Consider the following 25837-nt stretch of genomic DNA (forward strand, 5'->3'; position numbering starts at 1 on the left):
CTTGTCACTGGCTGCCATATTGAGAAAGACCCTTTTATCCCCACTGTCTGCTTTCTGCCAGACCGCCAAGCTTCTATCCATGCCAGCACCTTGCCTCTGACACCATGGGCCCTTAACTTACTCAATAGTCTCCTGTGCAGCACCTTGTCAAAGGCCTTCTTGAAGTCCAGGTAGATAACATTCATTGGCTCTCCTTGATCTAATCTGCTCATTACTTCAAAGAAATCTAGAAGACTTGTCAGGCATAACCTCCCCTTGATGAAACTATGCTAATTGGTCTGTCATTTTCCATTTTTTGCCTTGCTTCTTTTTAAATGGGGTGGCACGTTAGCGATTTTCTTGTCCTCTGAGACCCTTCCTGATTCTAGTGATTCCTGAAAGATCACCACTAACACCACCACTATCTCTTCAGCTACCTCCCTTAGAACTCTGAGGGATAGTCCATCAGGTCCAGGTGATTTATCCACCTTCGGGTCATTCAGTTTTTTTAGTACCTTCTCTTTGGTGATGGCCACCTTACTCAGCTCTGCCCCCTTACTCTCTTGAATTTTGGGGATATTACTCGTGTCTTCCACTGTGAAGACTGACGCGAAGTAATTATTTAGTTCCTCAGCCATTTCCTTGTTCCTTACTACTATCTCTCCAGCATCATTTTTCAGAGGTCCAATGTCCATTTTTGCTTCTCTCTTGCCCTTTATGATCTAAAGAAACTCTTACAGTCATCCTTCACATTACTGGCTAGCTTACCCTCATAGTTAATCTTCTCCTCATTTGTTTTCTTGTTGCTCTCTGTTGGTCTTTGTACAATTCCTAATCCTCTGGTTTCCCACTGACCTTCACCACAGTATATGTTTTCTCTTTTGCTTTTATGCTATCCTTGACTTCGCTAGTCAGCCATGGTTGCCTTATCGTCTCTGTACCTTGCTTCATTTTCCTCAGGATGAATCTCTGCTGTGACTCCTGAATTACTCCCAGAAACCCCTGCCATTGCTGTTTCACTATCTTCCCTGAGAAACTCCTCTCCCAGTGAATTCTACCCAGCTCCTCCCTCATGCCTCTGTAGTTGCCTTTATTCACCTCTGATTCTATCTCCTCCCTCTCAAATTGCAGAGTAAATTCGATCATATTATCACTGTTTCCTAAGGGTTCCTTCACCATAAGCTCCCTATTAGATCAGCCATATTGCACAACACTAAATTCAGTATTGCCTGTTCCCTAGTGGTTCCACTACCAACTTGAAATTCACAGTCCACCTACATATTGAAATCCCCCATGATCGCTGTAACTTTGCCTTTGCTATACATCTGTTCTATCTCCTGGCGTATCTTGTGCCCCAGCTCCTGACTACCGTTTGGAGGCCTGTACATGACTCCATCTATGTTTGTTTTTTAACCTTTGCGGTTCCTCAATTCTAACCACACAGCTTCTATACCATCTGATCCTACTTTGTTTCTTATTGTTGATTTAATTTCATTTCTTACTAATAAGGCAACCCCAATTCTGAAGGAGATAGCTGAGGAAATTGTAGAGGTATTGGTGGTGATCTTTCAGGAATTACTGGAGTCAGGGAGGGTCCCAGAGGTTTGGAAAATGGCTAATGTAACATCCTTGTTTAAGAAGGGAGGGAGGCAGAAGACAGGAAACCACAGTTCAGTTATCCTGACATCAGTCATTGGTAAGATTTTAGAGTCTATTATTAAGGATAAGATTGCGGAGGACGTGGAAGTGCATGGTAAATTAGGACTGAGCCAGTATGGCTTCATCAAGGGGAGGTCATGCCTGATAAATGTGTTTGGATTCTTTGTGAAGGGAATAAGCTCCTTAGGCAAAGGAGAGCTAGTGGGTGTGATCTACTTCGATTTCAATGAGGCCTTTCACAAGGTGCCGCACAGGACGCTGCTAAATGAAATAAGACCCTATGGTATTTGGGGCAAGGTACTGGCAGGGATGTAGATTTTGGCTGAATTACAGAACCAGACAGTAGGGATAAAGCATACTTTTTCAGAAGGACAGCCAGCGACTAGTGGAGTTCTTCAGGGGTCTATAGTAGGACCACACCACTCATGTTATACACTAACATTCTGGATGAAGGAACTGAGGGCATTGTTGCTAATTTGCACATGACACAAAGATAGGTGTAGGGACAGGTAGTGTTGCAAAAGCAGGGAGGCTGGAGAAGGACTTGAACAGGCTAGGAGAATGAGCAAAGAAGTGTTGATGGAATACAATGAGGTTAGTTGGAAGAATAGAGGCGTAAACTATTTTCTAAACAGGGAAGTGCTTTGAAAATCTGAAGCACAAAAGGACTTGGGAGCCCTAGTTAAAGATTCTCTTAACGTTAACATGCAGGTTCAGTTGGCAGTTAGGAAAGCAAACACAATGCTAGCATTCATTTCAAAAGTGATAATATACAAGAGTAGAAATGTACAACTGAGCTTATATAAGGCTCTGGTCAGACTACATTTGGAATAATGTGAGCAGGGTTTTGGGCCCCATATCTAAGGAAGGATGTGTTGGTCTTGGAGGAGGTCCAGAGGAGGTCTACAAGAATGATCCCTGGGATAAAGGGTTTGTTATAAGAGGAAGGTTGAGGACCCTGCGTCGATGGAGTTTAGAAGGATCTGATTTAAAACTTACAGAACACTGAAAGGACTGGACAGAGAGGGCATGGAGAGAATGTTTTTACTAATAGGCCAGACTAGGACCTGAGGGCACAGCCTCAGTATGAAGGAATAACCCTTTAGAACTGAGATGAAGAGGAATCACTTCAGTCAGAGGGTGGTTAATCTGTGGAACTCACTGCCATATAGGATTGTGGAGGCCAAGTTATTGAGTGTACTTAAGACAGTGATAGATAGGTTCTTGATTAATAAGAGGATCACATATTACATGGAAAAGGCAGGAGACTGGGATTAGATTAGATTCCCTACAGTGTGGAAAGAGGCCCTTCGGCCCAACAAGTCCACACCGACGAGCAACCCACCCAGACCCATTCCCTGGGCAATTTAGCATGGCCAACTCACCTAACCTGCACATCTTTGGATTATGGGAGGAAACTGGAGCACCTGGAGGAAACCCACGCAGACACGGGGAGAATGTGCAAACTCCACACAGACAGTTGCCTGAGGTGGGAATTGAACCCGGGTTCCTGGCGCTGTGTGGCAGCAGTGATAACCACTGAGTCACCGTGCCACCCAAACATATTAGATGAGAACAACATTAGCCAAGATCGAATGGCAAAGCAGATTTGATGGGCTGATTAGCCTAATTTTGCTCCTATATCTTATGGAGTTATGGATTAGTCATTACTTTCTTAAGTATTTTGCATCAATCAATGAAATTGCCTAGATCACTGCCATCAAGAAGCTAACTGGAAGAGTTTTGTGGTGCGGTGGTACTGCACCTATCTCTAAGCCAGGTGACCTGGGATCAAGTCTTGTCTACTCCAGGGGTATATAATAACATCTCTCAACAGGTTGATTAGACAATCTTTATAAAAGCTAGAGTGAACCTGATTTTCATTTTTAATTAGCTCCATAATATCCATAGAAATACAATGAGAAAATTGCAGAACATGCCGATGGTTTACAATTGGCAATTTTACACTATTGCACAAAGTCAAGAATTGGCCCAAATTAGTCTGCACCGAGTCTGGATGAGAGATAATGAAAGTCCACTGGTGGAAAGTTTTGAGAACCTTCGGTTCAAAGCCATCCATGTTGTGACATGTTTTTCAGCACAGTCACTTTAAATGATAAAAAAAATAAGTTCCAAGAGTTTAAGAATATCATTGTAAGGTAGGAAGTGTGGTTCTGTGGCATGAAAACACACTGCTACATTCATTTTTACATCTATGTAAAATGTTCAGTTATCAATACATGTTCTTAAAAATATTACAATGGTTAAGGAGCTTAACAGTGATTATAAATTGGTGAAAGGGACATTTGGTAATAATTGCGATGGATTTTATGGGAGTAGTTTGATTATTGTAGTGTCTTGGTATTCTATCAGAATAGGATTCCACTTTATCAAAGATTAATATTGCACCTTGTACTAAATGTATAGAGTGGATTGTACTGTTCTCTATAACAAAGATAAATTGTCAATTCTAAGCATAAGAGGTGGTTGTTCATAGAACACATAACCGTGAAGAATTTCAATGTATTGAACTTATTAATAGAACATTATCAAAGAAGATTGCTGGAATTGCAAGCATCATTTACCCTTTAAGTAACCACGTCATAAGCATTTGTTCTGTTAAAGAACATTTCTAAAACAAATGCACTTAACTCCATGGAACATTAATTCAAGTTACTGGGTCATTGCAATACAATGACATAGACCCAGCAACGAACTATTTTACACTGCTGATGCTCTAAGACGAGTGGATTCTTTGAATTTTGATGTGTTTATTTAGAAGATATGTATTCAAATAACAATCAAAAGAATCATTTGTACTCTATTAGTACAATGCTTATTAACTTTTATCCTTTCTCCTGTGGACTTCTCATGTGTTCAAGGGCTTTTATAACAGATGCTATTACTTGTACTTATACCAATCCATTCTCTGAGGTCTGATTGTGCAATAAGAGATGGATAACATTGCCTCCTTTTTTGAGTAGTTGCAGAAATACGCAGTTATGTAAACAATGCAATTTTGATGCATTACAATAAATGCAATTTGTTATACAAATATAAATTGACAATCAGTGTCAAGTTGCCACAGTCTTACCAGACCATATGGCTGCATTCTCATTCGAGAAAGAAGACTTGTGGTAATTCAACCTGAGGGTCACCACACCTTAGGGAAAGGGAGGGGTTGAGAAGGAGAATCCTTTATGGTAACCTCAGCCAGTAGAGGAATTGAACCCATGCTATCGTCATCATACCGCTTTGCAAACTAACAGTCCAGCTAACTGAGCATAACCAACCCCAACAGTCAGTGTAAAGCTTCATTTACTACTACTCCTGCCTGTAAAACTCTGTTTCGAGCAATCTCATTAACTGAGTGCTGAAGCTGATGCATAGTTGCTCAATTTTTGCTGATCTTGGATTTCTGGAACATGCTTCAACAGTACAAGTGAAGTTTACGAACTAAGTTTCTAAAACAGAGCAAAAAGCACTGTGGAGATACTGAAATGTGAATTGCTGATTTATTGAAGGAAGACAGATCTCTAAAAAGCATGGAAAAGGAGTCTCAAAATCATGGAAGTGGTGAGAGAAGATGTATCATGTCAGAATTATTAAAGGCTTGGAACAGACAAAGGAAATCTGAAGTAAGCAGGAAGGAATTTTTTTTTACATCATGTTCAAAACAATGGGATGGAGCACCGGTATGACAATTCTACTGACCGATTCCCAGATGTGGGAAGGGGTCAGAAACCAAACTCCAACTTGCTGTGAGGGCGAGAACTAAACAAGGATCTGCACACGCAGTGAGAAAAGAAGTGTGAGGAGAATACAAAGTACATAAGAAAATTAATTTAAATTTTACTTTGCAAACACACATTCTATTTGTGGACTCTAAACACAATTATTTATGTGTTCAGGTTTGTCACTGCAAAGAATTGGATAATCACTAAAGAGGCTTAGAGCCTGCACAGCGAGGGAACTGCTATTGATCGGATATAAACTCCAAAGGTGAATGAACAGTGTGCTAAAGTACTACGTTACTTTGTCCCCACAGGTGTTTGCCTGTTTGATAGGTGACTCATGACTGTCCACACAGTAATTTCTATTCTGTGCAACTTATCTAATGGGTGTGGAAATATCATAATTCATAAGATAAAGCTGTGTGTCTTTATCAAATCATCTACATGTTCAGGAAAAGATCACTATCATAACCCTCTGAGAATGGACTATGTTTGGGATTAAAATAGAAAGTCAGTTGACAAGGCAGTCAAAGTTTTATTGCTCATACGGTTATACAGCATAGAAACAGGTGCTTTGACCACTATTCTGATCAGCAAACACCAAACTGTATGAATCCTGTTGATCTGAACTTGACCCATTGTCCACCAAGCCCTGGCATTTTAAGTGCTCACTCAGATGTTCCTTAAATGTTGTGAGAGCACCTGCCTCCACTGGTCCCTCAAACAGCACATTCCACTTTTCCACCTCCTCCTCCTAGTGGGGAAAAAAAATTCAGATTCCCTGTAAACCATTTACTCCTCATCTTAGTGTGGGAAACTAAATCTCTTACCAAATAAATGTCACTATTTACCATACAGTAACAAAATTCAGCATTTATATTTTGATATTTGAGTGACATTGGGAAGACATTGAAGAACATTTCTGAGTTTCTTGCAATAAGCTATTTTGTTCAAAAAACAACCTGAATAAATCCACCATTTTTGTGAGGCTAAATGAAGCCTGTCACAAAAATCCAAATCTTTTGCATTTCTGATTGCCTCTTCTACAGAACAGAGATGACCCTCCATAGTAATTGCAGAGATTAAGCAAAGATGATATGTTCATTTTAATCTGAATATCACTTGGCAGCGTAAATTAAGCTACCATTCTGAATAAGTTTGTTAAAAGTAATAGCCAGGGTTAGTCCAACACAAAAAAAAGCACATTGAAAATCAAATAAGCTGTGGAATGCATCGCAAGCTTTTTCTCTCCCTCCAATTGAATTTCATCAAAGTTAATAACTTGATCACTTTTCCTGCTTATTGAACAAGTTTATTTGATAATGGCAATCCTTCTGAATTTGATCTTATATCCTGAGATTGATCTTTCATATCTTTACACCTTACGCTTTTGATTTGCTGACAAAAACATACTTTAGTGGTGGTTTTCACCAAAAAAAGCCCTAATTTTCTAGTTTCTCTTGTGAACAAATTGATTGGAAGCCTTCAAGTGGTAGAAAGACAAGGATCATATGATAATGGCAAATCCTGTCTACATAATAACATAATTAGATCATTTCCCGGTGAGATTTAGGTGTGTTAAAGTATTTTGCTATCCAAATAACAAAAGAAAACCTTTTGAGTCAAAGCCATTGGGGTGTAACATTTATTTTCCTTTGTCTCTTTTAGCAGTGAAATTGTCAGCAAACAAGTGTATACTTCTGACTGGACAAATTATGTACTAATGAAATAGATTTGTATGATATTCAATGTGGATGATACTTGAAGACATTTAGACAAGGAGCTTGTGTAAATATTACATTCCAATAGCATTACAATTCAAGTTTGGCATAGCTTATCAAACAGCTAGAGTAGGTGTAGTTTAATACCCAGTTACAAAGAATGAAAGAATGAATATTGATGGCCAGTTGTCAAGAAAATGTCTGGATGTCTCCTCCCCAAAAAGATCATTAATCATAGTAAATTTTTGTTTGTTGTTCACAAATCAGAAGTTGCCTAGACCCCCATGCACCTGGACACCCCGTGCTGGCCTATTACCCACCCTTGAAATGTTCCAACTGCCGCTGGGACATTAATCGCCTCAACCTGTCTACCCCCCTCCCCCACTCCAACCTCTCACCCTCACAATGCGCAGCCCTCCAGTCCCTCTGCTCCAATCCAAACCTCACCATCAAACCAGCTGATAAAGGGGGTGCAGTGGTAGTCTGGCACACTGACCTCTACACCACTGGTCTCAGCATGCTCCTGCCCCACTGAACTCATCTCCACCTACCTTGATACTGTCCTATCCCCCCTGGTCCAGGAACTCCCCGCATACGTTCGAGACACTACCCACGCCCTCCACCTCCTCCAAGACTTCCGTTTCCCCGGCCCCCAACGCCTCATCTTCACCATGGATATCCAATCCCTCTACACCTCCATCCGCCATGCCCAGGGCCTCCAAAACCTCTGTTTCTTCCTCTCCCGATGTCCCCAACAGTAACCTTCCACCAACACTCTCATTTCTTTGACTGAACTGGTCCTCACCCTTAACAATTTCTCCTTCGAATCCTCCCACTTCCTCCAAACCAAAGGGGTAGCCATGAGCACCCGTTTCGGCCCCAGCTATGCCTGTCTCTTTGTTGGCTAAGTAGAACAGTCCATCTTCCGCAGTCACACCTGCACCACTCCCCACCTCTTCCTCCGCTACATTGATGACTGCATTGGCACCATCTCGTGCTCCCACGAGGAGGTTGAACAATTCATCAACTTCACCGACACATTCCACCCTGACCTTAAATTTACCTGGACCTCCCTCCCCTTCCTGGACCTCTCCATCTCCATTAATGATGACCGACTTGACACCAAGATTTTTACAAACCCACCGATTCCCACAGCTACCTGCATTACACCTCTTCCCACCCCACTTCCTGCAAAAATGCCATCCCTTATTCCCAATTCTTCCGCCTCCACCTAACTGCTCCCAGGAGGACCAGTTCCACCACAGAATACAACAGATGGCCTCCTTATTTTGAGACCGCAATTTCCCTTCCCACGTAGTTAAAGGTGCCCTCCAATGCATCTCGTCCACATCCCGTACCTCCGCCCTCAGACCTTACCCTCCAACCGTAACAAGGATAGAACCCCCCCGGTGCTCACCTTCCACCCTACCAACCTTTGCATTAACTGCATCATCCGACAACATTTCCGCCATCTCCAAATGGGATATATTTCCCACCACCAGGGATATATTTCCCTCCCCACTCCTTTCCGCCTTCTGCAAAGACTGTTCTCTCCGTGACTACCTGGTCAGGTCCATGCCCCCCAATAACCTACCATCCCGTCCTGGCACCTTCCCCTGCCACCGCAGGAATTGCAAAACCTGCGCCCACACCTCCTCCCTCACCTCCATCCAAGGCTCCAAAGTAGACTTCCACATCCATCAAAGTTTTACCTGCACATCCACCAAAATCATTTATTGTATCCGTTGCTCCCGATGCGGTCTCCTCTACATTGGGGAGACTGGACACCTCCTAGTCGAGCGCTTTGGGGAACATCTCCAGGACACCCGCACCAATCAACTTCACTGCCCTGTGACCCAACATCTCAACTCCCCTCCCACTCTGCTGAGGACGTGCAGGTCCTGGACCTCCTCCACCGCCGCTCCCTCACCACCCAACGCCTGGAGGAAGAATGCCTCATCTTCTGCTTCGGAACACTTCAACCCCATGGCATCAATGTGGATTTCACCAGTTTCCTCCGAAACATCGATTTTCCTGCTCCTCGGATGCTGCCTGAACTGCTGTGTTTTTCTAGCACCACTCTAATCTAGAATCTGGTTTCCAGCATCTGCAGAGATTAATAATTGTAGATTTTGCTGGTTTTTAAAATTTCACTTAGCTGAACCAAAGTTATATCCTCGCAACGGACTGAACTCCACAGCTGAAGCACCTGAAAATTAGTTCGAGGTCAAATTTAAATGAGTCTGAAAAATAATCTAGAATTCCACAAAAGCTTTTTAGTTTCAGATAATGCATTTAAAGTGTGAAAGAAAGACCAATACTATGTTTCTATTTTGCTTCCATGTACATTGAATTTTAGCTCAGCCTAAAAATACATTTTGTCAGCAAATGGCTCTGTATTTATCAAAGTATTCAGGATGAAATGATGCATACCTGTACATCAATGCACTGACATAACTCAAGACAAAGGATAATTCATTCTATCTATGAGGTTTAAGCATCTTGGAATAGACAGGGTGTGGGCTTCCTGAGAGCTTTTGCCTTACGTCTTTAGATGTGAACAGGGGCTTTGAAAGATACTGAAATTGTAACAGATTGAGGCTTTTCTTTTTTTTCAGTTCAAATAAGATTTGAATAGGTATTATGATGGATCAGGTTAAATGATATAAAACATGTAAAAGAATTGCCATACTATTAACAGTGGGACGAATAGTGCTCTGCATTATTTCATATTGGACAACAACTTCAGCCAGTTCCCAGGTAGAATGAATGCAAACATCTGAAAGTTGCTGCTTCAGATGTCTCACACATAAATGATGTGCATGAAAAAAGTACTTTGTCATTTGACACCCAGTTCAAAAATACTGAACAGACTGAAACTCCTGAATAGATATTGTCGAGAAGCATTAAGCCTGCCACAGAAATTTAGGGCTTTCCCATTCCTGTTTTAATATAGTTCAATAGCATGGTAGTTTCAATTACTGTCAAATGAATTTTCCTCATGCTGAAAATTAACTTTACAAGTATGGAGATTTGTTGCCTTCTGATTTTAATTATTGTTGGAGATTTGCAGTTGAGGTGGATTAGCTGTGCTAAATTACCCATTGTGTCCAGGATAGGTAGTTTAGCCAAGGGGAATGCAGGGTTACAGAAATAGGGTGGGTGGGTGGCATGCTCTTCAGAGGACCAGTGGAAACTCAGGCTGAATGGCCTCCTTTCAAACTGTAGGGATTCTATTATTTTATATCAATTTGTTTTTCAATCTCTAATCTTTTCTCTTGATCTAGTTTTTCTTTCCCTCTTTTTTTTTACTTTCTGTACATGATTTGATGCTGACTTGATTCAGCCTCTAGTTAATTTCAGTTCTTTGAAACTGACTGCTTAAGGAGATGTGCAGTTGTTCATGCAGGTGTCATGTAATGTGGTGCCCTGCTGACACCAACTTGGAAAATTTCCATGGAAAGTTTACAGGCAAAGTGTAAAATACTGCCTAATATGTTGAAAGAAATGTAGTAAATGAAATCAAGAGAACCATTCATCCAACTGTTTAAAATTAGCCTTTTAGAGCTGTTTTGTTTTGTAAATAATTTAATGATATATTGAGTTATTTGAACCATTTAAGTTAGGTGGCACGGTGCCTCAGTGGTTAGCACTACTGCCTTTCAGCACCAGGGTCCCAGGTTCAATTCCAGCCTCAGGTAACTGTCTGTTAGGAGTTTGCACATTCTGTCTGTGCGGGTTTGCTCTGGTTTCCTCCCACAATCCAAAAGCTGTGCAGGTCAGGTGAACTGGCCATGCTAAATTGCCTGCAGTGTTAGGTGCATTAGTCAGAGGGAAATGGCTCTGGGTGGGTTACTGTTCAGAGGGTTGGTGTGGACATGTTGGGCTGAAGGGCCTGTTTCCACACTGTAGGGAATCTAATCTAATTTTTATTAAAATGCAAAAGTATGACCTGAACATTTTATAAGAAACTGGCTAGTTAAGGAAAATGTTTATTTCTGGATCTGTTCATATTGAGGGCTGTATCTGTTCTCTGTTCTTGAAGCTGCCTTCAAATGATCTTCAGTATTGCCAACAGTTTAGAGGCTATAGTAGAGTAAGAAAGCATGGATTTACCTTCTGTGTTGACATTTCAAATTCCCTATTTTTTTTCACAGTATCCAGGATAATGCTCAGCACTTACCTGATACTCCTATGGTAGCATAAACAGCTATGGTGATTCCAAATGGAAAGCCAATGGCAACTGTCAGCATGTTGCCATATACTCCTCTGCTCAGTATTGATTGGGCAAGTGAACCACAACCAAACAGCTGCAATATACAGAATTTTGAGCAAAATTTACAATGCTATTGCTTAAAATATATTCTGTGGAAGATGTTGTAACAAAATCTCTTCAATGTGCATAAAGTTGTGAAACGTTAAACATTTGACATATTAACATGAATGTGGCATAAAACACATTTAAATAAAATGAATTAGTATCTCCATTAAAAGATGACAAGAAAGAGTGAAAAAAAGTATGAGAAAAGAAGTGGAGCTGAAAGAGATGAGGAGAGAGTGAAAGAAAGGGCGAAGCAATGAATAAATGTATTTGTATTTATATAAAGCCTTTCATGATCACAGCAAGTCCCAAAGAAATACTTTTCAAACACGGTGACTGCTGCAATGTACCAAATTCCAGACTAAGGCCGCAGGTTATCATATCAAGGGTAATGGTTGTTAGAAAATAGTCTCCAACTGAGAGAGACATCTTGGAAATTGCCATCTTCCATAGCTCCATGCTAATTCCACCTTCAGTGTCAGAATAAAACAATGGATCAATCAAACTATTTGAACTGGGGATGGTTGGAGATATATAAATATCACCTTTAACATTTTTTAAAGGACAGTGAAAGCATAACAAAGTGCAAATTGTACAAGGTCCTAAGCACAAACCAGACCACTTCCATTAAATTGATTAGAAATTAAAGGACATTCACCCATTGCATTTATTCCTGTAAAATAAGGGCAGGGGATGGGTGAGGAACTGGGGAGTAGGGAAGTGGGGCTGTCTTGTTAGAAAGCCCTCTATTTTGATCAAGAATGTAACCCAACGCTGTCACCTCTCTCCCCTCTCCCCCACCCTGAGCAGGAACTGTAGATGCTAGGTGGAAAACTTATACATATCATTTTTGTTTCCACTAAAGGTTATAGCAGTGGAGCCAGCACGGACTTCACGAATGAAATGGTCTCCTTCTGTGCTGTGCGATTTCGTGAGAATGGCTCACGCTGGAATAGTATTTCTGTTCGGGCTGTGAAACGCTTTGGGACATCCTGAGGAGATGTAAGGCGTTATATAAATGCAATTTCGTTCTCTCTTGAACTGACCCTGAATTTTGCTCCCGTTATCTGACTACGTGCAGGCAGTGCGAGCAGCCACGCGCGTTTAAACAATTTCAAAATATTTTCTTTATGCTCTTGGCAATATTCCGTTACACCTAGGAAATCAGGAATAGTGCTTCAGTTCTTAACTGGTGAAAACGACAGCAACAAGGCTGTTCGCTAAATGCATACACAGTTCGCCAACTTGACTCTATTCTTTGTGATAACAAAACAGAGCTCATTAATGTACAGTGATCTGTCCCTTTTTTTGTTTACAGTTTGCTCTCTGTTTCAAATTTCCTGGCGGTTCTTTCTTGCACCTTGCAGAAGGCAACACCTGCACGTGCCTATTTAATATTTCCTCCTTCATAAAACATCACTGGACTTGGGATATGTCTTGGCGGTTAAAAGAGAACTTCACAAATCCAACAAAGTCTGATTAACCCTGTGTCAGGTGCCTGGGCTGGAAGGTGCTGTAGCATCACATGGAAACGCAGCAGTGCTATACTTACAATCAGTATAAATGTTCCCAAAAATTCGGCGAGCCCTTCTTTAATCCATCTATTCTTTAGTTTGCATTTGTCTATCAGGCTGTGCTTCTGGCTCTGTGTCTCCATTGTCGCTCCCTGGGCTTTCTGCTGTTAAAGGAAGTCCAATTACGAGACTGTGCCTTTTAGCAGTTCAGCGCCCTGAACTTCGGTCACTGGGACTAACACTGGGCACGGGCTGATAACGATGTTCCACCGCCAATCGAGATCAGATCAATATTTGCACAAGTCCTCTCAGTGTGGTAGCAAAATGATTTTTATTTTCTCCTTCCATTTGCTGCTCTCTCCCAGGTAAAGGTGACTGGTGGATGTGGTCAAGTTTAAAACATTCAGAGACTTATCGGCTTTGATGAGAGAAAAAGAAGAATCTGCAACTTTTCTCGACTTTTTCTTGCATCTTGGAACGGTTGTCCCCATTACCGAGGAGAGAGCAGCTCCTGGCGACACAACCAGCTGCCCAAAGTCCAGGCTCCCTTCTGCTGCATTGAACAAAGTCAAAATTAATATTGAGGTAGAATTTGGTGTAATTTGGTAGAAAAAAAGTAGGGCCATATTCAGAAGAAGGGAACTTTGCTATCATCCACATGCAATGCGAGATATTGGAGATTAGATAAATCCAAATGACTAGCTGCCAGTACAAAAATTGGCGTCGAAGTTGATAAACTTGCACGAATTAATAAACTCCAGCATCATCTCACTGGAATCGTTGTTGTTAGGTTTGGTTTGGATAGCACATTTGATGCCGAAACAGATACCTGGCTTCCCCTGTCCCTCCAACAGACAGGCAATTTACAGAGGTATGTGATCTACATGGGCCCATACTGAGGGTTATTCAAGGGAGTTTCCTGTAAGTGGGTACACTGCTTATAAAACTCCCAATTCCTGAGCATTGGCAGAGTTCCCCATGAGATAAGGGCTGGTGGGATACATCATATTTGAATTTGTCATGTCTTGAATCTGGGCAATTAATTATGATGGGTTATGTACAATTTTAATAAGAAGCAGAAGGAGGATCATACAGACTAAGCAATTCCCTAAATGACTAGCCAAAATCTGGCTATAATGTTAAAAACATTAGAAAAATGTAATATTTCACAGTTAAGTCATTAAATTATCTTTTGTAATTTGACCGCAAGAGGATTTGAGTGTAGGAGGTGTCTTCCTTCAAATATATAAACCTTGATAATACTGCATCTGTAAATATTGTATGCAGCTCTGTTCCTCCTATTTAAGGAAAGTCACACTCTCTCCAAAAGGAGGGCAGAGGAATGGTTCCCAGATTGATCCCGGGGATGGTGGGATTGTTTTATGAGGAGAGATTGAGGAGACTGGGCTTTTCATCTCAGGAGTTTAGAAGAATTCCACATGATCTCATTAAAACATAAAATAATTCTAGGGGTTTGATGGGGACTGATGCTGGAAAATTGTTTCCCTTGGTTGAGGGTAGGACTGAGAGTCACAGATCAGAGTTTCAGTATAATGTGCAGGCGAGTTAGGATTAGGAGAAGGAGGAATTTCTTTATTCAGAGTGTGGGAAATCTTCGGAACTCTACCTCAGAAGGCTGTAGAAGCTCTGTCATTGAGAATGTTCAAGATAGAGAATGATTGATTTATAGATACTAAGATCATCAAGGAATATGGGACTACATGAAAAAATAACATTGATATGTGATGATCTAGAAACACAGAGCAGGCTCCAGGGACTGAATGACCTTGCCCTGTTTCTATATTCATATTAAGGTTACTTAGAGGGCAGTATCTCTACCAAGCTTAAGATTGGGGTTGAAAATTTGCTCAGTGCTATAAGATGGTTGTAGGGAAAATCACAACAATCTGAACAAGTACACACAATTCCATTGCATTTATCAGTAATATTTTCCGAGTGAAAGTAGAAGAGTTAATTTCCTCATTGCGTAAATGATTTCCAATTAGATTGAAGGTAAAATGGCAGACTTTCACATAAACTATAGTTGAGACTCTATTTCAAACTCACTCAAAATCCATTCACTTGCACAGCATGAAATTTGAACCTCACTAGTTTAATTGTTTCCTCAGAAAGAGGAAACAGTTTAAACTTTCCAGTTTCACTGACATTTAGTTCAGAAACTTATGAACTGATCTGAAATGTAGCCTTGGACTTTCCACATTCAATTTATTGTAATTGCATATATCAGATAACTGGGCATGTAAATGACTGGGACTCAACTCTCACATCTATCTCATTTTCTTATATCATGGATAACATAAGAGTAACAAGGGAGAGAATAGGGCCCCTTAAAGATCAGCAAGGATGCCTATGTGTGGAACCACAGTTGATGGGGAAGATATTAAATGAGTATTTTGCATCAGTATTTACTGTGGAGAAGGACATGGAAGATAAAGAATGTGGGGCAATAAATAGCAAAATCTTGAAAATGTCCATATTACAGAGGAGGGGGTGCTGCACGTCTAAAGGTGCATAAAGGTGAATAAATCCCCAGGACCTGAGCAGGTGTACCTTAAAACACTGTGGGAAGCTAGGGAAGTGATTGCTGGGCTCCTTGCTGAGATATTTGTATCATGAATAGCTACAGATGAGGTATTTGAAGACTGGAGGGTGGCCAATGTGATGCCATTATTTAATAAAGGTGATAAGGAAAAGCCAGGGAACTGTAGATGGTGACGCTGACATCAGTGTTGGAGGGAATCCTGAGGCACAGGATTTACATGTATTTGGAAATGCAAGGACTGATTAGGGATAGTGACATGGCTTTGTGCGTGGGAAATTGTGTCTCACTAACTTGGTTGATTTTTGTGAAGAAGTAATGAAGAGGATTGATGAGGGCACAGAGGCGGACGTGATCAATATGAAGTTCAATAAGACATTCGACAAGGTTATGCATGGGGGACTGGTTAGGAAGATTAGATCACATAGAATACAGGGAGCATTAGCCATTTGGATACAGAACTGGCTCGAAGGTAGAAGATGCAGGGTGGTGGTGGATGGTTGTTTTTCAGTCTGGAGGCCTGTGACCAGTGGTGTGCTACAAGATCTGTGCTGGGCCCACTGCATTTCATCATTTATATAAATGATTTGGATGTGAACATAGGAGGTATATTTAGTAAGTTTGCAGATGACACCAAAATTGGAGGTGTCGTGGATAGCAAAGGAGGTTACCTCAGATTACAACAGGATCTTGATCAGATGGGTCAATGGGTCAAGGAGTGGCAGATGGAGTTTAATTTAGATAAATGTGAAGTGCTGCAAATCAGGGCAGAACTATTAACACCTAATGATAAGGCCATGGGAATGTGGCTGAACAAAGAGACCTTGGAATGCAGTTTCATAGTTCCTTGAAAGTGGAGTCTCAGTTCGAGAGGATAGTGAAGAAGGTGTTTGTATGCTTGCCATTTTTGGTCAATGCATTGAGTATAGGAGTTAGGATGTCATGTTGCAGCTGTACAGGACATTGCTTCAACCACTTTTGGAATATTGCATGCAATTCTGGTCTCCCTGCTACAGTAAGGATGCTGTGAAACTTGAAGGAGTTCAGAAAAGATTTACAAGGATTTTGGATGTAGGTTTACTCGCTGAGCTGAAAGGTTCATTTCCAGGCGTTTCGTTACCTTACTAGATAACATCTTCAGTGGACCTCATGCAAAGCAATGCTGAAAATTTCTGCTTTCTATTTATATGTTTGGGTTTCTTTGATTTAGATAATTTAGATAAATGTGAGGTGCTGCAAAGAAACCCAAACATATAAATAGAGAGCAGGAATTTTCAGCATTGCTTTGCATGAGGCCCACTAAAGATGTTACCTAGTAAGGTAACAAAACGTCTGGAAATTAACCTTTCAGCTCAGCGAACAAACCTACATCCAAAACCTCAACCTGAGCTACAAATCTTCTCAAAACTCGCTAATTTACAAGGATGTTGCCAGGTTTGGAGGGTTTGAGCTACAGGGAGAGGCTAAATAGGCTGGGGCTGTTTTCTCTGCAGTGTCAAAGACTGTGGGATGACATTATAGAGGTCTATAAAGTCATGGGGGGCATGGGTAGGGTAAATACAGTCGTCAAGGTCTGTTCCCCAGGCTGGGGAGTCCAAAATAGAAGGCATAGCTTTATGGTGAGAGGGGAAAGATTTAAAAGGGACCTAAGGGAAACTTTTTCATGCAGTGTGGTGTGTGTATGGAATGAGCTGCCAGAGGAAATGGTGGAGGCTGGGACAATTACATCATTTAAAAGGTATCTGGATGGGCATATGAATAGGAATGGTTTAGAAGGATATGGGCCAAATACTAGCAAATGGGACTACATTAATTTAGGATATCTGATCGGCGTGGATGAGTTGGACTGAAGGGTCTGTTTCCATGCTGCACAGCTCTATGACTGTATAACTCACTTCCATTGACCCAGGAAAGAACATCATTTCAAGAGTCAGGAACAAACTTCCCATGTTCACTGGTGGCTGTGAATACCTGGTATCAATGAAATAGATTAAAAAAACAATCCAGTAGCACAAAACTGGTCCCCATGAAGCACTGTAGTCCATTAGCAGTGGAAGAATTGCATTCCACCACAATTTATAGCCTCATAACCTCAAATCTCACTCCCCCATCACCATCAAGCTAGATGAAAATACTGAGTGAGAGTTACAGAAGACTGTCATGCAAGCCAGCATTGCACATACCTGAGAACTAGTGCCAATCTGGTGAAGCTAGGACACACTCATGTTAAAAAAAATGGGACCAGCATAATATAGGGAGAAGTATGCAAACATGGAACCTGTTGCTGAGGAACTGAATCACTTCAAGGAGAGCATTTTTGAGCTAAGCTGTCCGACAGCCAACTGAATCCTGTTGCATCCAATGGTGCTGTGCAATTAGGCAATGAACAGCCGGAGGAAACTCCATAAGCATTTCCATGTTGGCAGAGCTCAGAAAATAAATGCATTGGACGAGGCTGAAGTATTTCCAACCACCTTCAGACAAATACAATAAATGATTAATCCTCTTGCGTATTTTTCTAAGATGCCCTTCTTTACAGATACCAGTGTGCACTTGATTTGCTAGTTTTTTTAGATTGTATCTGCATAGATTCTCTTGATGTTTTGTTCCATTTCAGCCCCCATCCACCTCCATCTTCAGTCAGAGATGAATATACACCACCTGATGAATGCAGCTTCCAATTTATTCACCAAGAATGACAGCTCTTTGCACAACAACTTGACTGAAACCATAACATATTTATAATGATAAGACATTTTGGTTGGTTTTTCTTGTCAATGTGCTTCTTCTTGCAATAGTGTTGACTGGAGAGCAGCCCCTCATGTTTTCTCCGGGTGCCACCTCAGTATTTGGGAAATGTGAGATAGTTGAATGGTCGCTTACTATTGACTCTCGGAACTGAATGAGGGTCTTGCCTTGTGGTAACTATTGTTTTGAGCTGTTGTATTGGCATCTAGTTCTGCCTTGCTTTCTGCAACAGATCCCTGATTTAAAGGGGGCTAAAAGACAACACTTCCAGGAATGAATATCTCTGTTCTGCCATTACTATTGTCCATACGGCCATCATCTTGAAGAAAACAAACTTCATTGTTTCGATAATATCAGTAAGGCCTTGTGTAATGTTCATGTACAATCCAACCACAATCCTTATTCAGGCTGGATAAGGTCATTTCAGTAGAAGCACCTGGGGCCTCTGTCATTGAGGTCTCTACTGTTTCTATCCTTAGTGTTTCCATATGCTTCAGGAGTGACTAAGTGCTACGAAGTCATTCAACATTGTTTTGTATAATAAGGTCATGGACTCTTCCAACAAGCTGGCATCTAATGAAAGCTGGGTTTCCTTAGTGCTTGCATAGATGTTCACTTATTGTAGTGCCCTATTTTAAAGAAGAACCTGAATCTCACTTTTCACTGACCCACATATTTCAGCAGCCCGTTTGAAATGAGTAACTTCTTACTGTCAATACCACCATAGTAGATCCATAATATATATATGACATGTCAGCAAACAGAGAGATCACATTCAGATGACATAGCATGATACATACATTATAAATCCATTTAATGCCGATTTCTTTAACTTTTGTCAAAAGTAAAAAGCGCTTTATAATTTTCAGAGCTTTAATAAACAGTAATTGAACGCTGAATGGTCAGAACTGAATTAAATTGAATTTATTGTCACGTGTACTGAGGCACAGTGATAAGCTTGTCTTGCGAGCAATACAGGCAGATCACAGAGTTAAATAGCATAGATAAGTAAATAATAGGTAAACAGCGGCAAAAACAAAAACACAGGTAGAGGCGAATGTTAAGAGTTTATGAGTCCATTCATATTCTAACAACAGTAGGGGAAGAAACTGTTTGAAAACCGGCTGATGCGTGTGTTCAGGCTTCTGTACCTTCTCCCTGATGGTAGAGGATACAGAAAAACATTGCCAGGGTGAGATGGACCTTTGAGAATGCTGGCAGCCTTTCTTTGACAGCGGGTCTGGTAGATGGATTCTATAGATGGGAGGTTGGCCTTTGTGATTGTCCGGGCCGAGTTCACCACTCTCTGTAACCGTCTCCGATCTTGAATGGTGCAGTTGCCATACCAGGTAGTGATACATCCAGACAGAATGCTCTCGATGGCGCCCCTATAAAAGTTGGCGCAGGTATTCGCTGTCATACCAAATTTTCTCAGCTGCCTGAGGAAGAAGAGACATTGTTGGGCCTTTGTAACGCCTTTGTAACTAGTGCATCCACATGAAGAGTCCAAGAAAGCTTGTGGTGGATGACCACTCCCAGACTATGGTGGTGTCATCAGCGAACTTGTAAATGGCATTAGTCTGGTATTTGGCAACGCAGTCATGAGTACAGTCGAGGGCTGAGTACACACTCCTGGGGGCTCCAGTGTTGAGTTGTTAATGAGGATGAAATATTGTCCCCAATCTTCACTGTTTGTGGCCTGTGGGTCAGGAAACTGAGGATCCAGTTGCAGAGAGAGGGGCTTAGTCCGAGATCACTAAGTTTAGTAATCAGTCTCGAGGGGATAATAGTGTTGAAGGCTGAACTGTAGTCAATTAGTAGGATTCTTACGTAGCTATTCTTGGTGTCAAGATATTCTATGGAGGAGTGAAGGGCAAGTGATGTGGCATCTGACATGGATCTGTCTGATAGGCAAATTGGATTGGGTCAAGAGTAGTAGAGAGACTGGAGTTGTTTAATGACATGACCAGCCTTTCAAAGCACTTAATGACCAACAAAGTTAGGGCCACTGGATGGTAATCATTGATACATGCTGCATGACCTTCTTAGGCACAGGAATGATGTTGGCCCTCTTGAAACAGTCAGGGACACTGGCCTGCTGCAGGGAGAGGTTGAAGATGTCCAAGAAGACCTCTGCCAGTTGATCTGCGCATGCTCTGACTGCACGGCCTAATACTCTGTCTAGTCCCATCGCTTTCCTTAGGTTCACCTGAAGGAAAACTGATCTGACCTCTGATGCAGTGATTTTTGGGATAGGTTCGTCAGGACCTATCGGAATAGGTGTTGCCTTTCCACTGAAATTCTGCTCAAAGCGAGCATAGAAGGCGTTGAGACGATCTGGGAGGGATTTGTCATTGTCTGCTATCTTACACTGTCTCTTTTTAGAACCTGCGATGTCATTCAGTCCTTGCCATAGTCGATGGGTCTCTAGTTTGGATCGGTACTGGTCCTTGGCTTTCTTAATGGCTCTGTGAAGGTCATACTTGGATTCCTTATATTTGAGTGGGTCTCCTGATCTGAAGGCCCCACACCTGGGTTTTGCAGGTTCTATATGTCCTGAGTCATCCAGGGTTTCCTGTTTACACTCAACAACAGAGACTTAATTTCTTTAAAGTAACATAGCTCATCATGATTTGGAGATGCCGGTATTGGACTGAGGTGAACAAAGTTAAAAATCACACAACACCAGGTTATAGTCCAACAGGTTTAACTGGAAGCACTAGCTTTCAGAGCATTACTCCACAACCACCTGATGAAGGAGCAGCACTCTGAAAGTTAGTGCTTCCAAATAAACCTGTTGGACCATAACCTGGCATTGTATGATTTATAGCTTATCAAAGCTGTGTAATACATCTAGATATATGTTGAGAATTTTAACTATGTAATCACTTTGCCTCACTTTCATGCCAATATTTTCCAATTCAGATTCTTTTCTCTACATTCATATAGGAACTTGCCATTGTTATTATACTATATTGCCAGTGCTACTGATACAATCTTCTCAACTTGTATTGCAGTAAAATCCCCTACACTCCAGAAAACTAAGTTTCCAATTCTCAAAGTGGCTAGTTTGTCATTTAACCAGCAAATATCTAAAACTAAAATAGTAAAGACAATAAAAATGTATGATTTTCAAATCGTGGCTAAATTACATCCTACACACCCAAACCTTTAAAACGTCCTTACCTGAGCTCCACGCATGTGTAACGCTGTTGGAAATTGACTAGTTGTCTATTAAAAATCTTGTTCTTAAAAACTTATGCTTGCCATGATCAAGTATTAATTCTGCAATTATAATCTAAATTAAATTAAATCTTCTTATTTGATGTTAAAAATCACACAACACCAGGTTATGGTCCAACAGGTTTATTTGGAAGCACTAGCTTTCGGAGCGCTGCTCCTTCATCAGGTCACCACCTGATGGCAGCTTACTACCATCCTCTCAAGTGCAATTTGGAATGAGCAATAAATACTGACCTACCCTGTGCCATCCACATCCCTAGAATGAATTTAAAAATATCTGCCAGAAGCTGCATTGGCCTTTGATTTAATGCATCTTCCCAGGTGTTTGTTCAGGCTGAATCTAATAGCATGGAACTCAAATGTCCTTTTTAATCCAGACCTTAACTTCAAGCCTCCACACTTGATCCATCACCAAGACTGTCCATTGCCAAATCATTAACAATTCCCTGCCTCATCCCTACACATACTTAAATCTGCATTAATTGTCTTGATACCTCTAACTGACTTCTTCAACACGGTCCCCAGCTTTACACTGAACGGTGTTTGTTGGACGACCTCCAATGCATTATCACCCAAATCATTGACAGCTCAGTTAAGTTTAATCCACCTATCACCCCTGTCTTTGACAACTGACCGCAACATTCTGTATACTGACTATACATTTTAACATTCTTACCTTTGATCATGAATCCCATCACAGACTAGCACTGTTCTGCATATGTAGGCATCTTCAATCTTATACCTGATCTAGGACTGTCTATTCTTCTGATTGTAGCCTATTATGTATCCCTTCCTTCCTCTGCTCAGTTAGTGGCAGATCCTTTATCCACGTACTGCCTTTACAAAAAAGTATTTGGCTCCTTTATTAAACTGTTCCACCTTTAAAAACCATTTAATATTCACCTCTTTCATCAATGATTAGCAGCATCCATTTACTTTTACCCCAATTCTTGCATTGGTCCAAGTTCCCCTCCCTTCCTGATGAAGTAATTTGAGCCACTTCACTATGTTAAAGGTATAAAATGAAAATTATTGTTCTTCCACTCATCTTATTGCCCTGCGGATTAGACCATATTTACTTTTAGTTCAAACCATCCATTTCTAGAGAGAATGATTAGAATTTTTATTGAATGGATAGCAAGGTTAGTGAACTGTGTTTTTCTGCTAAATGTAATTGGTTAATCGTCAATATATTCTTTAATACTATTTGCCTTCGGCGCATTTTGCCAGGAAGTCACACTTTGTCCAGTTTTGGTTTTGACATGCCCCACTTCTGTACTTCAAATGTTTTGCTCCATCCAGATCAGATATGTGTTCTCTATATCTCATTAAAGTTTATAGAGTGTCATCTTTTCCTTTATTCCAAAGTGCATTATACTTGGTACGCATATTGTGAGCTATGAGTAAGTCTAGTCCAATTTAGTTAAAGTTGTAAAGTAATTCAATTAAGCTGTCACACAATCACTTCTACTCCGTTTTCTATTTTGCCTTCAGAAAATCTTTCGTAGAATTTTGCCACCTTGGTTTTTTTTCATGTGGAAGCCATTTCAGCTTTGGCAACCCATGTGCACAATTGCTGAAATTGCATAATTACATCTAACAATACTGTTGCTAGCCCGGACGGAATTTCACATTGGCCCCAAGGTCCCGTACTTTCCACGGGAGCCTGTGCCCCACAACCTGAGCCGCCTCCGGAATTTTAATTTTGTCTCTTTCAAGGATATAAAAAGGAGGGCCCTGTATAGACTGCTGCTGCACATAGTTCACCTCTTCTCCCTCATCCACCGTCCGGACGTGCTGGGTGCCGGGGGCCTGGGCTGGACGTTGCCGCAGGACATAGCGAGCAGGGCAGCGGTAGACGTCCGCTACGCGGCCACTGCCATTCGGCACCTTAAAAAAGGCGGTGCTCGGACCCGACGTAGTGCACCAGTTGGAGGACGCTCAGGTGTGCGGTGGGATCCCGTCCGAGCTCACCCCAGCCCGGACGGAATTTCACATTGGCCCCAAGGTCCCGTACTTCCTGCAGGAGCCTGTGCCCCACAACCTGAGCCGCCTCTGAAATTTTAATTTTGGCCCTTTCAAAGATGTAAAAAGGAGGGCCCTGTACAGACTGCTGCTGCGCATCGTCCACCTATTCTCCCTCATCCTCCGTCCGGACACGCCTTGGCGTGCCCATTTGCCACCGGGCGGTGGGGATCCCCAGTGGAGGGCTGCTCTCTACGCGGGAGTCCTCCCCCTTTCTCTCGGGGATCTGGGGTGGAGGGTGCTGCACGCAGTCCCCTATCTTCCTGGTGGTGGAAATTGAATAAAGATTCATACACCTTGTGTCTCACACCTGCACACACACACCCATGGGTGCTGGGGGGAAAAAATAAGCACTACCGCAGTTAGGCGGTAGTGAGGGTTTAAGGCTTTGGATGGCGGTGGCCACATACCAGACGTCTACTGCTGCCCTGCTCGCTATGTCCTGCGGCAGCGTCCAGCCCAGGCCCCCGGCACCCAGCACGTCCCCGACCTGGGTCACCCTCACCGCAATGGCCCTCCCCTCCAACAGCCACTCGAACCTGCGAGTACGGAGCTGCGGATTCCTGAGCAACGGCTCCCTGACGACAGCCACTACTGCAGCCGGAGGGCAGGCGTGACGCGATTCGACCATGTTCCAAACAGTGATCAGGTCCTGGTAAAAGACAGGCAGCATCTTGAGGGCGACCTCCAAACCGTCACGGTCGACGAACAGGAGCTGCGTGTCGTAGTTGAGGTTACGCACCTGGCGGGAAAAATACGTCGCCGGGGCGCACCACCTAGGAGGAGGCTCGATGTAAAGGTATCGCTGCAAGGACTGAAGGCGGAACGTCGCAACCTGGGTGCGGACACACACCAGCGACTGACCGACTCCTCCGGCAGAGAGTCCACCCACCACGGACCAACCAGTAGTCCGGAACATTTGGCCCAGTTGATCCTGGCGGAAGACGCTGCAGAGTATACGGCCTGGCACTCGCGCATCCTCCCCAGGTCAGCCGGGTCGGTGAGAGTGAGGAGCACGTCATTGGCGTAGGCCGAGAGGACCACCCCCGTGCCCGCGCCATGCAGAACCAGCCCCGGCAACCTCCTCCGCAAGAGGCGCAGGAAAGGCTCCACGCACAGTGAATACAGCTGGGGCAGCCTTGACGCACTCCTCTCCCGAAGCAATGGGGCGCAGTCAGGGACCCGTTAACTTTAACCAGACATTCTGCGGTGGCGTACAAAAGTCGGATCCGGGCGACGAACTACATCCCGAACCCGAATGCCCGCAGAGTCTCGAGCAGGTACTCGTGGTCGATCCTGTCGAACGCCTTCTCCTGGTCGAGAGACAGGAAGGCGCTCGGCAGACCAGCCCGTCGACAGAAATGGATCAGGTTCTGGACCAGGTGGACGTTGTTGTGTATCCTCCGGCCCGGGACCGTGTAGGACTGGTCCGGGGTGAATCATGTGGGCCAGCACGGAGGCCAGGCGAGAAGACAACACCCTGGGGAAGATTTTGTAGTCTGTGCTGAGGAGAGAGACCGGACGCCAGTTCTTCAAAGAACGAAGGTCCCCCTTCTTTGGCAGCAGGACGATGACCGCCCTGCACCAAGAAAGGGGCAGCTCTCCTGCATTTAGACACTCCTCCAGGACCTGTGCGTAGTCGCTCCCCAGGACGTCCCAGAACGCCCTGAATTATTCCACAGTCAGGCCCGTCCAGCCCCGGGGTTTTTCCCCTCGAGAGCACCGGTCAGCTCCTCTAAAGTGACAGGAGCGTCGAGTCTTCTGGCGTCCTCCGGGCTGAGCTGCGGCAGGTCCTCCCACAGAACTCTGCGAGCATCCTCGCTGGACGGATCCGGAGAGAACAGAGCCGTGTAATAGTTTCGGACGTGGGCCCTGATCCCCTCCGGATCCGAGACGAGGGACCCGTCGTCGACCAGCAGCACAAGGAGCTGCTGCCGGGTGCCACGCCTTTTTTCCAGCGAGTAGAAGAAGGGGGAGCCGCGGTCCAGGTCCTGGAGGAGCTGGATCCGCGACCTCACGTACGCGCCCCGAGCCCCGACGAGCTGCAGGTCCCGGAGCGCAGCCTTCTTCTCTTCGTACGCCCCGCGCAGGGCCGGGTCCGCATCAGGCTGACCGAGGCATGACTCCAGGTCGAGCAACTCCCTCTCCAACTCCCCGATCCTGGATTTCCACTTCTTCGTCGACCCCCTCGTGTACTCCTGACAGAAGACGTGGACGTAAGCCTTGCCCACGTCCCACCATGGAAGCTGGGAAGCTTCCCCTCCCTGATGCTTTCTCCAGCCGGCCCAGAAACGACAAAGCGAGTCCCGGAACCGCTCGTCCTCCAGCAGCAG

The 25837-nt window shown here is 43.1% G+C and overlaps 1 protein-coding gene across 1 annotated transcript in view; it reads right to left on the reverse strand.

Annotated features, from left to right (window-relative positions):
* Window positions 1-13141, reverse strand: part of aqp9b (aquaporin 9b) — a 71639-nt gene extending 58498 nt beyond the window's left edge. Inside the window, exons 1-2 of the mRNA XM_043677452.1 lie at window positions 12967-13141; window positions 11277-11403 (exon numbers count right to left, since the gene is read on the reverse strand). Coding sequence (XP_043533387.1) covers window positions 11277-11403; window positions 12967-13071 — 232 coding nt within the window. The 5' untranslated portion in view covers window positions 13072-13141. The remainder of the gene's footprint in view (window positions 1-11276; window positions 11404-12966) is intronic.
* Window positions 13142-25837: the final 12696 nt, after the last annotated feature.

Source organism: Chiloscyllium plagiosum, chromosome 36 (assembly GCF_004010195.1).
Source record: "Chiloscyllium plagiosum isolate BGI_BamShark_2017 chromosome 36, ASM401019v2, whole genome shotgun sequence".
Lineage (NCBI taxonomy): Eukaryota > Metazoa > Chordata > Chondrichthyes > Orectolobiformes > Hemiscylliidae > Chiloscyllium > Chiloscyllium plagiosum.